This window comes from Portunus trituberculatus, chromosome 42, assembly GCF_017591435.1.
Source record: "Portunus trituberculatus isolate SZX2019 chromosome 42, ASM1759143v1, whole genome shotgun sequence".
Classification (NCBI taxonomy): domain Eukaryota; kingdom Metazoa; phylum Arthropoda; class Malacostraca; order Decapoda; family Portunidae; genus Portunus; species Portunus trituberculatus.
In genome coordinates, this window is record NC_059296.1 from 23081144 (window position 1) to 23098851 (window position 17708).

At 41.4% G+C, this 17708-nt stretch overlaps 2 protein-coding genes across 2 annotated transcripts; one reads left to right on the top strand and one right to left on the bottom strand.

Moving 5' to 3' along the window:
- Nucleotides 1-1125: 1125 nt before the first annotated feature.
- LOC123517390 lies at nucleotides 1126-9673 on the bottom strand. Its single transcript, XM_045277402.1, is given in 9 exon segments — nucleotides 1126-1695; nucleotides 2149-2369; nucleotides 2460-2537; nucleotides 3701-3916; nucleotides 4001-4230; nucleotides 8230-8747; nucleotides 9224-9249; nucleotides 9252-9443; nucleotides 9534-9673. Coding segments are annotated over 9 exon segments (2046 nt in total). The 5' UTR covers nucleotides 9577-9673; the 3' UTR covers nucleotides 1126-1173.
- On the top strand, nucleotides 2854-4298 carry LOC123517430 (trypsin-1-like). The gene is made up of 3 exons (XM_045277465.1): nucleotides 2854-2973; nucleotides 3058-3278; nucleotides 3717-4298. The coding sequence occupies exons 1-3, from the start codon at nucleotides 2931-2933 to the stop codon at nucleotides 4236-4238; spliced, it is 786 nt and encodes a 261-aa protein (XP_045133400.1). The 5' UTR covers nucleotides 2854-2930; the 3' UTR covers nucleotides 4239-4298.
- Nucleotides 9674-17708: the final 8035 nt, after the last annotated feature.

A 17708-nucleotide genomic window follows, 5' to 3' on the forward strand; every position in this document is an offset into this window, starting at 1 on the left:
TTGATAAATGGTGTTGATATTGCTGCTGACCATTTCAGTGCGCATAACTTAATGTGTTAATTTACCACCAAAGAACGGAACTTAGTATCGCACTGTTGCACTATGTGGTGGTATGTATATGAAAATAAACCCCACTGGTTTGTTAGCGAGAGATGATAACTCCGCAACGTTTCTTTAATAATACGTTGGCTAATGCTAGCCTCTGTTAGTCAACTACTGTAGTAGTGTTTTTTTTTTTTTTTTTTGAAGGGGGATGGGGAAGGGATATACTCTCCACTACACGGAAGAATCAAAGATACACAGTACAATTCTTAACCCCTTCAGTACCATGACACTTTTCCATATTTCGTCTGCTTACTATTTAGTGATTTGGTCTTCACTATTAAAATAGTGAAGACTGTGGCCATTAATCTTCTGACCTAATGTTAATAAAATGGTTTGATCGTACACAAATCTCAAGGTAAAAAGGTGTCACAATATTGAAGGAGTTTGGTATGCCAAGAATTTACATGAAACAACCCTCACATTATTCAAGTATCATTATAGTGTTACAAGTTTATTTTAGGTTTATCTCGAAGAAGTAGGTAAAATTCAGCTATTCTAAGTGCTTCAAGAAGTGGTTGGTTGTTAACTATCCTTTAACAGGAAAGCATGTATTATACCGGCCGTTCATAAACTTAAAACCTAAACCTTCTCTATTTCATTAATTGTTCTAAACATCAAGCAAAAGTGTTCTTTAAACGAATGATCAAATATTATTGCATGTTCCCTAATGTTATGATAAGGTTGTTGAGTTTTGGGTTTGTTAGTTATAAAGTGAGAGTGTGGTATCTGTGATCACTCATTGCAATTCTGCTGCCTGTTCCATACCCGCCTGTTCCATACCCATTATCAAAACCTTATTTTTTTTCTCTTTTTTTTTATATATTCAAATCCAACACTCCTGGTCAAGAGTCTAAAGTCTCTAATGAAGTACGTGGTTAAAAAAAAATTCATATCTTATTTGTCCATATTACCTACTTCTTCATAAACATTAGAAACTTAATAAATTCGTAATAAATGGTTTCACCTCAGTGTAGCTAAATGTATGGAAGACAATTATGGAATTGGAAAGACATGTTAATGGTATGTGTCCTTTATTACTTTGCGAATGTGATACATGATGCAGAATATTTATACAGTGTTTGCCTCAATCCAGGACTTAAAGTGGGCCACTTCAGCATAAACGCCTGGATATTTGGGACGGGCACAGCCGTATCCCCACGACACGATACCAGTCAGGTGGCCGTTACATGCCAGAGGTCCACCAGAGTCACCCTGGCAAGCATCCTTTCCTCCTTCAAGCAGTCCAGCACAGATCATGGAGTCTTCGATCTCACTGTCGCCATAGTGTTTGCGACACTCAGCGTCGGTAACGGTAGGAACCTCAACGTAATGAAGATTGGCCGGACTTTGACCTCCTTCAGTAGTTGTGCCCCAGCCTGACACGACACAGTCACCGAGGAATTCTTTCTCAGATTGGAGGGGGATAGAATCAACCCTATCGTTGAAGGTCAGAGCCTTCGACAGATGGAGAACGGAAACATCGTTGCTGATGGTAAAGGAGTTGTAATCCTCGTGCTGGATAATTTTGGAGAGTACTACCTTCTGCTCGTGTCCTTCATCATGGTAAAGAGTGTGGTCACCAGCCACAACCTGCAAACCAGAGGTCGTAAATTATGTATATAATTAATGTGTGTGTGTGTGTGTGTGTGTGTGTGTGTGTGTGTGTGTGTGTGTGTGTGTGTGTGTGTGTGTGTGTGTGTGTAAGTAAGTAAGTAAGTAAGTAAGTAAGTAAGTAAGTAAGTAAAGTAAGTAAAGGTTTATTGCCCATTAGCATAAATACATTTGAGAAAGACATTTACAAAAAAAAAAAAAAAAATGGCAGAGACTGTCAAGCCGAAGCTTCCCGACAGTCACTTTTATGTACATGACTATGATTATTGTTTACACCAACACCAATTGGCAATATTTTAGGTAAATTGCCTAAAGAATGATTGAGGTAACTAAAATAGTAATGTGTGTGTGTGTGTGTGTGTGTGTGTGTGTGTGTGTGTGTGTGTGTTCTATAGTATATTTGCAATAAGTATTAAATGGATGAGTCCATACCTGGAGGTAGTCCGGGTTGTTCATGTCTTCTCCCTGAACGCAGTGTCCAGCACATACAGCCCAGTGCTCATTGTAAATGGATGCTCCACAGAAATGGAATTCGAATCCAAAAGATGTGTCCTGGAAGCTGAGCTGATAAGGGAACTGTCCTGGCGTAGCTTCCTGTCCACCGACGATCCTGTTCAGACCTCGATGGAAGATGGGTTTGCGAGAGGGGGCGGCTGTCGAGGGAGGAGGACTTGTTATGGAAATGTTTTAGTTTAATGGATGAGTGAGTTACTGATGAAGGATGCATTCAAGAAGATGCTAACCCAGAGCGCCGACGATGAGCAGGCACAGTACGATGGTCTTCATATTGGACCCAGGTGACGGCGTAGGTTTGACGTAGACTCGTTTTATAGTAGCAAAACGGAATTACCGGCTTTGTTATCTTGACCTTCGAAAGTGAGAATTTACAGATGGTAGGGTTCATTTTATCAATGTCATTATTGTGTAAATGTATTTTATTATATATATATATATATATATATATATATATATATATATATATATATATATATATATATATATATATATATATATATATAACTATACATACATAATTAGAATAGGAAAGAAGACAGGACATTCATGACTGTTATACCAGAGGGTGACCATGAAAGAAAAAAGAAATGCACCTGCAGCTTCCCAACGCTTGAAGTCCTGATAACAAAGCGGGTTATTCCGACTTGCTGCTATAAAACGAAGTATGCAGCAAATACTCGTCGTCACCAGTATTAAACATGAAGATCCTCGTGCTCTGCCTCCTCATTGCTGGGGCTCTTGGTTAGTATCTCCATTTACGCCATCTTTAATAACTTACACCATTAAATTTAAAAATCTCTATAACGATTTTTCTTCATACGACAGCTGCCCCCTCTCGCAAGCCTACCTTCCGTCGGGGTCTCAACAGAATCGTCGGTGGACAGGAAGCTACGCCAGGACAGTTCCCGTATCAACTAAGCTTCCAGGACATTTCTTTTGGATTCGAATTCCATTTCTGTGGAGCGTCCATATACAATGAGCACTGGGCTGTATGTGCTGGACACTGCGTTCAGGGAGAAGACATGAACAGCCCGGACTACCTCCAGGTATGCACTCATTTACCTAATAGTTGTCTTTGAAAAAAATACTACATAACACACACACACACACACACACACACCGCGTAGTGTAGTGGTTAGCACGCTCGACTCACACTCGAGAGGGTCCGGGTTCGAATCCCGGAGGCGGCGAGGCAAATGAGCAAGGCTCTTAATGTGTAGCCCCTGTTCACCTAATAGAAAATAGGCACGGGATGTAACTCGAGGGGTTGTGACCTCGCTTTCTCGGTGTGTGGAGTGTATTGTGGTCTCAGTCCTGTCCGAAGATCGGTCTATGAGCTCTGAGCTCCCTCCGTAATGGGGAAAACTGGCTGGGTGACCAGCAGGCAACCGAGGTGAATTACACACTCACACACACACACACACACACACACACACACACACACACATTAATTATATACGTAATTCACGACCTCTGGTTTGTAGGTTGTGGCTGGTGACCACACTCTTTACCATGATGAAGGACACGAGCAGAAGGTAGTACTCTCCAAAATTATCCAGCACGAGGATTACAACTCGTTTACCATCAGCAACGATGTTTCCGTTCTCCATCTGTCGAAGTCTCTGACCTTCAACGATAGGGTTGATTCTATCCCCCTCCAATCTGAGAAAGAATTCCTCGGTGACTGTGTCGTGTCAGGCTGGGGCACAACTACTGAAGGAGGTCAAAGTCCGGCCAATCTTCATTACGTTGAGGTTCCTACCGTTACCGACGCTGAGTGTCGCAAACACTATGGCGACAGTGAGATCGACGACTCCATGATCTGTGCTGGCCTGCTTGAAGGAGGAAAGGATGCTTGCCAGGGTGACTCTGGTGGACCTCTGGCATGTAACGGCCACCTGACTGGTATCGTCTCGTGGGGATACGGCTGTGCCCGTCCCAACTATCCAGGGGTTTATGCAGAAGTGGCCCACTTCAAGGCATGGATTGAAGCAAACACTGTTTAAATGTTATGCTTCAATTATCACATTTGTAGAATTCACGAAATAATAAAGACCACAAACCTACATATGTCTTTCCTTTACTAATGCATAATGTTCTTGATAAGATTTGGTTTCAGCCGAGGGGGATGGGGGATGAATGATGAATTTTGTAGAAAAAATCTTTAGATTGTAGTCTTGAGTTATCTTTCGTTCAGGGATTTTTTTTTTTTCCAAAAATAAATGCCCTCACCCAGAAGCCATTTTTTAAGGTGCTTCGCGGTGTTCCGTCATAGGAATCACTTTCAATGCTCGTATGTACGTAAAAGATATATATATATATATATATATATATATATATATATATATATATATATATATATATATATATATATATATATATATATATATATATATATATATATATATATATATATATATATATATATATATATATATATATATATATATATATATATATATATATATATATATGTATAAACACTTTTTCTCTTGATAAATTTCAACCTTTAGCATCTTAGAATAGCTATTTTAGATGCTAAAATGAATTATCAAGAGAAAAGTGTATATATATATATATATATATATATATATATATATATATATATATATATATATATATATATATATATATATATATATATATATATATATATATATATATATATATATATATATATATATATATATATATATATATATGTATAAACACTTTTTCTCTTGATAAATTTCAACCTTTAGCATCCTAGAATAGCTTGGAGTGGGAAGGAAGGCGCTAGCTCTCAAAACTAAGCTGCAAGTTGTCAAGGATAGAAACATAACGTCCTCATAGGTGTAAATTGACGAGAATTAAAATCAGAAACTTCAAGAGGAAGAGGTGAGTGGCCAATACAACAAGCAGCAAACGTAGAAATCCACAACTATGACTCACAGTAGTTTATCGTAAGTGCGGGGCAGTGGCACGTGACATCTTTATCTCCTCTCCCGTCTAGTTCCTCCCACTACCACGCCTAGGCCTGTCAGTACAACATACTTCTCCAAGCGTCCTCTCCATACATCATACAATGTCTTTCTTTGTCAATACTATCACCACCACGACTATAATACATCACCCTCACGTCACATGAAAAATTAAGACAGATAGCAAAGTAGTCTTTATGAGTGGATATTTCAGAAGGATCACAATCAGTAGTAATGTGTGCAGGCCATCGAATGCTACGACTGAAATCAACTCTGCACTATGGGAATAATTTAATAGAGCAGCCAGGTATAGGCAGGTGCGTGTGGTGGGTGATTTCAATTGGGGAAATATTGATTGAGCTTATAGTGGGAACAGTGAAACAAATTACTTTTTTTTAAGGTCATAAAGGAATTTTTCTTAAAAGGTAATCTTAGAACACACATTGGGAAATAATATTCTAGATTTACATAATTCTGACAAACAGAGAGTAATCAGTTACTCAAGTAGATGTTGGTAGACAGCTTTGTAACAGTGACCTCAGTGAAATTAGGTATAAAATAAAATGACATCAATCTTTTTAGAAGCAAAATTGCTAGAAAAGTACTTGACTTTAGGAGGGCAGATGTAGAGGGACTAAAAAAGGAAGGTCAGGTAAGTCCCAGAAAGGAGGTGAAAGAAAGAAAGTTTGATGACAAAAGTAGGAAGATGTGTAAAGAGCGGTAAAACAGGAAAAATAATAGACATGTGAGAGACCGGTAAGTGAGGATCAGTCCAAGTCAGGTCATGCTGAGATGGGCGATATGAGGTTTTGAGAGATTTGAAAGGACGATAGGGAGGTAATCAGGGCAGGTAAATGTTGATAAAGAAGGCTTGGTGAGAAAGGTAGGGAGATGTGCGAAGAGCGGGAAACCAGGAGAAATAATAGACAGAGGGGAGAGAGTGGCAAGTGAGGTTTGGTACAGGTCAGCTTATGCTGAGATGGGCGATGTGAGGTTTTGGGAGATTTAAAAGGCCTATCGAGGGAGGTAATCAGGGTAGGTAAACATTAATAAGGTGTATAGATATTTTGTTGCAAAATTACAGACACCAAGTAGCTAACAAGCCATGTAGATCAAACAATAAGATAACACATGAATGACCCTAACATGATGGCACTATATAAGACGGAAGAGAAGTATGTATGGGAGATGAGCCTTCAAGGTTATATTATAACGAATTACACAGATAAGAGGGTAACGAAGAAAGCTAAAAGCAATTATGAGTGGAAGGTAACCAGGCAAGTAAAGACGGATCCTAACTGATTTTTTTTTTTCAGCCATATAGGAGGAAAGCTAGAAAAGAAATAGTTCCTTTAAAGACATTTAATAGGGAACTGATTAGGTCTGGGAATCAGATTAGTAAAATTTTGAACGAGGGGTTTTCAACTGCATTTCCTCAGAAAAAAACATGCAGAAAATTCCAGATTCAATTCTATTAAGTTCAATTGTAGGTTAATTAATGGAGTCAATAATAGGAAGAACATTAGAGCATCTAAACAAACACAACTTAATAAATTACTCTTACATGGCTTTACCAAGAGAGAAGTCGTTCCTTACAAACTTATTCAGCTTTTATAGTGAGTTTATGAAGCGGCAGATAATGGTGCTATTTACGACACTATATTTTAGTAAAACGTTTGGTAAGGTATTAAAGCTGTCAAATCAGAAGCTCTTGAGAAAGACTAGTGTGGGATAGAGGGGAAAAATAAAAAAAAGAATTAGAATAGATCAAATCGTGGTTAGGCGATAAGCTGCATAGCGTTGTAATAAACAGCTGACCTGACTGCTGTCTCACGGGCATTCTCTTGTCTCTCAACGTTGATAAATGGTGTTGATATTGCTGCTGACCATTTCAGTGCGCATAACTTAATGTGTTAATTTACCACCAAAGAACGGAACTTAGTATCGCACTGTTGCACTATGTGGTGGTATGTATATGAAAATAAACCCCACTGGTTTGTTAGCGAGAGATGATAACTCCGCAACGTTTCTTTAATAATACGTTGGCTAATGCTAGCCTCTGTTAGTCAACTACTGTAGTAGTGTTTTTTTTTTTTTTTTTTTTTGAAGGGGATGGGAAGGGATATACTCTCCACTACACGGAAGAATCAAAGATACACAGTACAATTCTTAACCCCTTCAGTACCATGACACTTTTCCATATTTCGTCTGCTTACTATTTAGTGATTTGGTCTTCACTATTAAAATAGTGAAGACTGTGGCCATTAATCTTCTGACCTAATGTTAATAAAATGGTTTGATCGTACACAAATCTCAAGGTAAAAAGGTGTCACAATATTGAAGGAGTTTGGTATGCCAAGAATTTACATGAAACAACCCTCACATTATTCAAGTATCATTATAGTGTTACAAGTTTATTTTAGGTTTATCTCGAAGAAGTAGGTAAAATTCAGCTATTCTAAGTGCTTCAAGAAGTGGTTGGTTGTTAACTATCCTTTAACAGGAAAGCATGTATTATACCGGCCGTTCATAAACTTAAAACCTAAACCTTCTCTATTTCATTAATTGTTCTAAACATCAAGCAAAAGTGTTCTTTAAACGAATGATCAAATATTATTGCATGTTCCCTAATGTTATGATAAGGTTGTTGAGTTTTGGGTTTGTTAGTTATAAAGTGAGAGTGTGGTATCTGTGATCACTCATTGCAATTCTGCTGCCTGTTCCATACCCGCCTGTTCCATACCCATTATCAAAACCTTATTTTTTTTCTCTTTTCTTTTTTTTTATATATTCAAATCCAACACTCCTGGTCAAGAGTCTAAAGTCTCTAATGAAGTACGTGGTTAAAAAAAAATTCATATCTTATTTGTCCATATTACCTACTTCTTCATAAACATTAGAAACTTAATAAATTCGTAATAAATGGTTTCACCTCAGTGTAGCTAAATGTATGGAAGACAATTATGGAATTGGAAAGACATGTTAATGGTATGTGTCCTTTATTACTTTGCGAATGTGATACATGATGCAGAATATTTATACAGTGTTTGCCTCAATCCAGGACTTAAAGTGGGCCACTTCAGCATAAACGCCTGGATATTTGGGACGGGCACAGCCGTATCCCCACGACACGATACCAGTCAGGTGGCCGTTACATGCCAGAGGTCCACCAGAGTCACCCTGGCAAGCATCCTTTCCTCCTTCAAGCAGTCCAGCACAGATCATGGAGTCTTCGATCTCACTGTCGCCATAGTGTTTGCGACACTCAGCGTCGGTAACGGTAGGAACCTCAACGTAATGAAGATTGGCCGGACTTTGACCTCCTTCAGTAGTTGTGCCCCAGCCTGACACGACACAGTCACCGAGGAATTCTTTCTCAGATTGGAGGATAGAATCAACCCTATCGTTGAAGGTCAGAGCCTTCGACAGATGGAGAACGGAAACATCGTTGCTGATGGTAAAGGAGTTGTAATCCTCGTGCTGGATAATTTTGGAGAGTACTACCTTCTGCTCGTGTCCTTCATCATGGTAAAGAGTGTGGTCACCAGCCACAACCTGCAAACCAGAGGTCGTAAATTATGTATATAATTAATGTGTGTGTGTGTGTGTGTGTGTGTGTGTGTGTGTGTGTGTGTGTGTGTGTGTGTGTGTGTGTGTGTGTGTGTGTGTGTGTGTGTGTAAGTAAGTAAGTAAGTAAGTAAGTAAGTAAGTAACTAAGTAAGTAAGTAAGTAAGTAAGTAAGTAAAGGTTTATTGCCCATTAGCATAAATACATTTGAGAAAGACATTTACAAAAAAAAAAAAAAATGGCAGAGACTGTCAAGCCGAAGCTTCCCGACAGTCACTTTTATGTACATGACTATGATTATTGTTTACACCAACACCAATTGGCAATATTTTAGGTAAATTGCCTAAAGAATGATTGAGGTAACTAAAATAGTAATGTGTGTGTGTGTGTGTGTGTGTGTGTGTGTGTGTGTGTGTGTGTTCTATAGTATATTTGCAATAAGTATTAAATGGATGAGTCCATACCTGGAGGTAGTCCGGTTGTTCATGTCTTCTCCCTGAACGCAGTGTCCAGCACATACAGCCCAGTGCTCATTGTAAATGGATGCTCCACAGAAATGGAATTCGAATCCAAAAGATGTGTCCTGGAAGCTGAGCTGATAAGGGAACTGTCCTGGCGTAGCTTCCTGTCCACCGACGATCCTGTTCAGACCTCGATGGAAGATGGGTTTGCGAGAGGGGGCGGCTGTCGAGGGAGGAGGACTTGTTATGGAAATGTTTTAGTTTAATGGATGAGTGAGTTACTGATGAAGGATGCATTCAAGAAGATGCTAACCCAGAGCGCCGACGATGAGCAGGCACAGTACGATGGTCTTCATATTGGACTCAGGTGACGGCGTAGGTTTGACGTAGACTCGTTTTATAGTAGCAAAACGGAATTACCGGCTTTGTTATCTTGACCTTCGAAAGTGAGAATTTACAGATGGTAGGGTTCATTTTATCAATGTCATTATTGTGTAAATGTATTTTATATATATATATATATATATATATATATATATATATATATATATATATATATATATATATATATATATATATATATATATAAATTTTCATTATATATTTGCAATTGTTACGGCCCGCCCGTAACATGCATTACTACCATCACCTCCTCCGCTTGTTACCTCGTTCGCCACCTCTCCGCCTCCCTTCCACGTCACCGTCTCGTGAACCTTCCACGCCACCGTCTCGTGAACCTTCCACGTCACCGTTTCATGAAGCCCGCTACTGTCCCGAAGTTGGATTCACGCGGCCCCTTTCGACTCAACCGAAAGTGTTGAGCCAGCTCTTGGTTTTCTGGATTGGCAGTTGAGATCCAAGCCTCAACCAGTGAACACAACGCCTCTTGGTTCTGCCGTGGGATCAACCATCACCCAGCATTTCACCACTGCGACACCGCATAAGTATCACTTCCCTCGTCCGTGTTTTCCACATTGCCTCTATATAGGATTAGGATTATTGTTAGGTATTAAGTTGGGTTCTTTATTGTTGTATTTATTACTGTGTTATATGTATATGTGTATGTCATTTTCCTGTGTTTCATGTTATATATCTGTGTTTCATGTTTCTTGTTATATATGTGTCAATTTCATTATGGGTTATTAAAATAGCTTTTAAAGTGACCCCCTTTTGCATTTCCTCACCAGTTGAACCTGCAGTGTTTTTTTTTTATTGTTATTGTTCACCGGCTCTCCGATGCCAATCTTACCAGTTTAACCGGTGAACGTAACAATTGGCGACCGTGACAGGACCATTATAACCCATGTTCAGTGTTCCATTTTTCCAGTGACTTTTTTCTGTGATTGCTTGTGTTTCTGTGGTGTTGTGACTCTGATGTGTTTTTTTCTGTGACTTACTCTGCGTGTGGTTTAAATTTACCTTTGTGCGATCAAGTGGCTCCTTTTGGGTTAAACGTGCTTCGTGACTTTCATTGGTATCGCATAGCAGTGGTAGAGCAGGAAACCAGGTAGAAAGGCGTGTTCACCGATAGCACTTATCTCTATTTTTGCACATAGGCAGGTGTGTAATAAGTGTTATCCAAGTGTTGGGATCATCATATGTTCATGCGAACCCTCAATCCCTCACTTCGCGGATCATTTTTCTCGCTAGTTAGAATCGGCCATTTTAACTAGTCTCTCAGACTAATCCGCCTCCTTATCAATAACAAGTCTCAGTACAATTCGCTCCTCACTCTCAAGTCTCGTAACTAGAGTAATCCGGATCCCTCTTAATGCCGTAACTCTCTAGTTTACCCCTCATTAGTGATTGTACTCATAAGTGTTTACTTAAGTATAATCTAGGTAATTTCCAAGGTTGCCTTTATTATCACTCTGCCAAGTTCCTCACTTAAGTAATTCGCTTATCATTTTTTTTTTTTGTGGTTTAACATCTATTTAATATGGCTTCCGCTCAGTTTAACGTTGAAGATTTTGTGCCGACCCTTCTCTGGAACAACTTAAATATGCTAATATAAAGAAGGACCAATGGAAGACCATCGCTAAACATTTTGATGTTCCCATCACGTCTCAGATGACTAAAGAGGTCATTAAGAATGTAGTTGTTGAACATCTAGTGCAAGAAGGTCAGTTGCTAGGAAATGCCATAGAAGAGTTAACTCCCATGTCAGCCTCTACGAGGACTATAATACACAGTCCCCAGGAAGAACAGGATAAGAGTAGGATAAGTCAATGGGAAATTGAGAAGCTTAAACTAGAATACCGGATGCATGAAAACAAATGCAACTACAGGCAGAAAAAGAAGAAAAGAAATGCAACTACAGGCAGAAAAAGAAGATAAAGAACTACAGGCAGAAAAAAAGACAGGCAAAAACAAATGAACTACAGGCAGAAAAGAAGAGAGAGAGAATTTCAGTTACAACTTAGAAGGCAGGAGAAAGAGTTAGAAATTCAGGAGTTAGCCCTACGAAATGACGCTAAGTTTAGAGGGAAGAAATAGATATAAAGAAACAGTTAGCAAGCTTTAATCCTGCTACAGCTGCTCCGCTAGTTCCCCCTTTTGATGAATCTGATGTTGACGGGTCATTTCGCGCTTTTGAGAGCATTGCTAATAGGAATAAATGGCCCAAGGATCAGTGGGTGTCTCTCCTTGTCCCTAAGCTAGTAGGAAAAGCTTATAGGGTATACAACGGCCTTAGTGATGAGGTAGAATATGAAGAGATCAAAGGTAACATTCTAGACGCCTACTCTATCACTTCTGATGGATACAGACAACAGTTTCGAAAGTATGTGAAACCAGAGTCTCACACCTATGTTGAATTCGCTAGTGAGAAACTAAGACAATTTAAGAAATGGTTAGCCGCCCTTAACATTACCACCTTTTCGGAGTTGCTCAATCTAATGGTCCTGGAAGAATGGAAGAACAAGTTACCTTTAATATTCTGAGGCATGTGGAAGAACGGGGAGAGAGTGATCTTATGTCTGCCGCTAAAGTGGCTGATGCGTTTGCTTTGTTGATGGGATCCCTGGGTAGTAGAGGTCGTGGTTCACTGTCTAATGTTAGGTCCTCCTTTGGGGAAGGTTTTGGGGCGCGGGTGGTAAGCCAACCGGATTCTCGCCAAATGCATATAATTCCCCCTGGTGTACATACTGTAAGAAGCCAGGTCACACGATCCAGAAATGTAGACACCCAAATTGCAAGGGTTCTCAACGTCAATTTTCTTTTGTGGCCCCTAGACCTAACACATTTGAGAACAAGAAACCAGTGGCCCTAGCTAACCCTGTCAACTCTCCTCTAGAACTTTATGACTCGTACATGTATCAAGGTAAAGTGTCCCTGACTGATGGTAAAGACAAGGCAATAAATATCAAGGTTCTGCGTGATACAGGTGCTGCCCAATCCATCTTAAGGGAAGATGTCATCCCTAACATCAAACAGGCTTTCACTGGGAGAAGGTGATCCTTACAGGTCTCGAATCACAGCTCTCCTATCCCTTGGCTAATATTAGCTTACAGTGCCCGTTCATTTCAGGAGAGGTTGAGGTAGCCATTAAACCTGGTGAACTGCCAGTACCGGGGTACATCTTGTACTGGGTAATGATCTTGCGGGTAACTTGGCTGTTCCAAACTTAATTGTTCTTGATTCTCCCTTAACAGAAAGTCCCACTAAGACCCTGGACGAAACATCCCTCACTTCTTCCCAGTGTGTGCAGTCACCAGGTCTCAGTCCAAGTCCCCTGCCCTTTCATCACCTCCTCCACCAATGATTGCCTCTACTGACAACTTGTATAATAACATCATTTCAAAGGAGAATTTGATTAATGCTCAGGAACAGGATCTCACTTTGGCTAAGATCAGACATGTTGCCAGTGAGACAAAGGATATGTCTAAATTGCCTTGTTTTTATTATCAGGAAGGAGTCCTGATGCGTGCCTACAGACCTCCTGAACTGAAACAACTAGACACCTGGTCAGAAACACATCAAGTTGTCATCCCTTGTCTGTAAGACCAGCCATTATAGAACTAGCTCATGATGGATTGTCAGGTCATCTAGGCATCCAAAAACCTACAAGAAGGCTCTTCAACATTTTTTTGGCCAGGAATGAAAAAGGATGTGTCACACTATGTAAAAACATGTCACATATGTCAAATTGTGGGTAAGCCTAACGAACGCCTTGTGCCAGCTCCTCTGACGCCTATTCCAGTTCAGACGGAGCCCTTCGAAAAGATCATTCTAGACTGCGTAGGGCCCTTACCCAAAACCAAACGAGGGAATCAGTATTTGTTAACCCTCATGGATCCCACTACCAGGTACCCTGAAGCATTCCCTCTTAAGAACATCACATCAAAGACCATTGTAAAACATCTAATACATTTTTTCACCTCGGTAGGAATTCCAAAACAAATTCAGTCTGACAAGGGTAGCAATTTCACTAGCCATTTTTTCCAACAGATAGTGAATGAGCTAAACATCGACCATGTTACCTCCTCGGCTTACCACCCCAATCCCAAGGCTGTCTGGAGCGGTTTCACCAAACATTAAAATCCATGATGAAGAAGTATTGCTTGGAGCATCAAGGAGACTGGGATGAAAGTATTTCTTTCCTTCTCTTCGCTTTAAGAGAATCTCCTCAAGATTCTTTAGGTTACTCCCTTTTGAATTACTCTATGGTAGACAGATCAGGGGGCCTCTCAAAATATTAAAGGATCAATGGTTTACTCAAAATACTCCTTCAAGCCCCAGTGTGTCTGACTACATCAGTAACCTTAAGAATAAAATCAGTGAAGTCAGATCTTTTGCTAAATCAAACTTCCTCAAATCTCAAACTAAAATGCAACAGAATTCTCTTCCCAAATCTGTCATGAGAAGTTTCAAACCAGGAGACAAGGTTTTACTTTTCTCCCCACTCCAGGCAATGCTCTTCACAGTAAGTTCATGGGACCTTATGTTGTGGCTCAAAAACTAAGTCCATTAAATTATGTGGTCCACACTCCTGACCGTCGTAAGGATTCCCAACTAGTTCATATTAATCTAATGAAACCTTACCACTCCAGAGAACCAGAGGACGACTTGTCTCGCACTGTACCTGTATGTCTGGTAGGAAGGAGTCTGGTCCTGTGCCCCCGAGGAAGAGTCCGACATCGAATTCCTCTTCTCGTCACCTAAAGGACGCCCCTCAAACAGCCAAATCATGTCCAACCTTGATGAGGTGTTTCTTTCCTTAACACCTTCACAACAGTCTGATCTTAAAAGTTATTGCTAGACTTTTCTGAAATCACAGGTGACCTTCCAGGAGTTTGTAATACTATCCAACATGACATAACATTAATATCTAATGACATCAAGCCTATAAGACAACCAGCCTATCGCATTTCACCCATTAAAAGAGACTTGATGAAAAAGAGGTAGACTATCTGCTCTGTCATCACCTTGCAGAACCTAGTATATCTCCTGGGCTTCTCCTGCCTGTTAACATCTAAGCCAGATGGTAGTAGTCGATTTTGCACCGACTACAGGAAATTAAATAAAGTGACGGTGCCAGACTCCTACCCATTGCCCTTGATAGAGGACCTTATAGATAGTATAGGAGTAGCCAAATTTGTAACCACTATAGACTTACTTAAAGGTTACTACCAGATTCCCTCTCGGACGAGGCCCAAATAATATCCGCCTTCATCACCCCCTTCGGACTATACCAATACACAGTGATGCCCTTTGGCTTGTCTAATGCTCCCGCCACCTTCCAGAGGGCTATAAATTACATCACTCAGGACTTGGAGGGAACATCTGCATATCTGGACGACCTGGTGGTGACTGCAGACGACTGGGCGACACATCTGACCCGTCTTCGGAGGCTGATGGGTCGGTTGCAGGAAGCCGGGCTTACAATCAACCTGGCCAAGTCCACATTCGGGAAGTCTACGGTGGTCTACCTGGGACATGTGGTGGGGAACGGCAAGGTTCATCCCAAGAGAGCTAACGTGGAGGCCATCCTTGGCTTCCTGTCCCTACCACCAGGAAAGCTCTCATGAGGTTCTTGGGGATGGCTGGTTTTTACAGACCCTTCTGTAAGAACTTCTCCACCCTGGCCGCCCCCCTGACGGGCCTTATCAGCACTTCCGTCCCCTTCCACTGGACCCCGACCTGTGACCAAGCCTTCCAACACCTCAAGGCGTTTCTCTCCTCGGAACCAGTGGTCTGGACGTCAGATCACTCCCGCCCCTTCCATCTACAAGTGAACGCGAGTGGAGTTGGAGTGGGTGCTGTCCTACTACAAACGGAACCTACAAGCGGCATCCTCCATCCCATCGCCTATCACTCTGCAAAACTGAAACACCATCAACTCAACTACTCCACCATCCAGAAGGAGGCTCTGGCACTCGTCCTGGCGCTCCAACGTTTTGAGTGCTATCTTCATCCTGGTCCTCACATCACGAAGGTCTTCACCGACCACAATCCTCTGGCCTTCCTTCACGCCATGAGGAACCGAAACCAACGCATTCTTAGGTGGGCCTTGTTAACTCAACCTTCAACTTGGAAGTCCACCATATCAAGGGGGTGGACAACATCATCGCCGACGCCTTATCAAGATCTCCCGTCTCACCTCCTTCATGAGCCCATTACGGAGGTCTTAGGGGGGAGGAAATGTTACGGCCCGCCCGTAACATGCATTACTACCATCACCTCCTCCGCTTGTTACCTCGTTCGCCACCTCTCCGCCTCCCTTCCACGTCACCGTCTCGTGAACCTTCCACGCCACCGTCTCGTGAACCTTCCACGTCACCGTTTCATGAAGCCCGCTACTGTCCCGAAGTTGGATTCACGCGGCCCCTTTCGACTCAACCGAAAGTGTTGAGCCAGCTCTTGGTTTTCTGGATTGGCAGTTGAGATCCAAGCCTCAACCAGTGAACACAACGCCTCTTGGGTCTACCGTGGGATCAACCATCACCCAGCATTTCACCACTGCGACACCGCATAAGTATCACTTCCCTCGTCCGTGTTTTCCACATTGCCTCTATATAGGATTAGGATTATTGTTAGGTATTAAGTTGGGTTCTTTATTGTTGTATTTATTACTGTGTTATATGTATATGTGTATGTCATTTTCCTGTGTTTCATGTTATATATCTGTGTTTCATGTTTCTTGTTATATATGTGTCAATTTCATTATGGGTTATTAAAATAGCTTTTAAAGTGACCCCTTTGCATTTCCTCACCAGTTGAACCTGCAGTGTTTTTTTTTATTGTTATTGTTCACCGGCTCTCCGATGCCAATCTTACCAGTTTAACCGGTGAACGTAACAAGCTGACTCCGCCTTTTCTTTGTTGGGAGATTTTAACGGCCGTCACCCATTGTGGGATGAAGGTGCTAGTAATCCTCGTGGGGTTTTAATCGGTTCTTTTATTGAGGATGAGGATTGAGGTTTTAAATTCTGGGATGTTACACATTTCCACAGTCCTACTGGGACTTTTACAGCTATCGATCTTTCTCTGTGTAGATCTAATTCTTTCCTTGATTTTAATTGGCGGGTCCTACCGGATTTACACGGTAGTGACCACTTTCCGATTTTATTAGAATCTGTGAACTCTGAGCCACAGTCCTGGCCCCCACGCTTGGTTTTAGACAAGGCAGATTGGCCTCGATTCACAGACCATAGCTCTTTTATCCGTCCGTTGGCTGACTTTTCTACTTGTGCTGAGGCTGTTGATTATTTTACTCATTTTTTTATATTCAGCAGCGCTTCAGACAATCCCTAGGACGTCAGGTCGCTTTACTAAGCGTCCCGTTCCTTGGTGGAACGCAGCATGCACTAACGCTGTGAAAGAGAAACAGGCAGCTTTCTCTCGTCTCCGGCGACATCGTGGGGACCCGCATTGTCTGGAAGCTTTTCGACGCTTCCATAAATGTCCGCACCCCTCTTACGGATGTCTTCAACAAAGCCCGCCAAATTGCTGGGAAGTATTCTGCTCTTTCCCCACCAGTTTTGTTGTCTGCTGGGCGAACGATGGCAGACCCTAGGACTGTCGCCGACATCTTCGCGGAGAACTTTGCCAGTGGTTCCGGAGACATCCTGCAGCCCCGGGCGCACTTCACCCCCAGAGAATGGAATCTGTTGGCATAAACTTTTCTTCCACTGAAGGGGAGTCTTATAATGTCCCCTTCTCTGTCTCCGAGTTGCAGACTGCTTTGTCCCAGTGTCATGACTCTTCTCCTGGCCCAGATGATATTCCTTATGCCTTCTTGCGCAACATGTCTGACAGTGCTTTTAACTTTTTATCAAATCACCAGCATACCGGTGACTTTCCATCTTCTTGGGCTGTGGCAGTGGTTCTCCCATTTCCGAAGCCTGGGAAAAATAATTTTCAGGCTACGAACTATCGTCCTATATCTTTGACATCCTGCATTTGTAAAGTGTTAGAAAAGATGGTAAATGTAAGACTCATGTGGTACTTGGAGAGGGGGAAGTACTTGTCATCGGTACAGTATGGC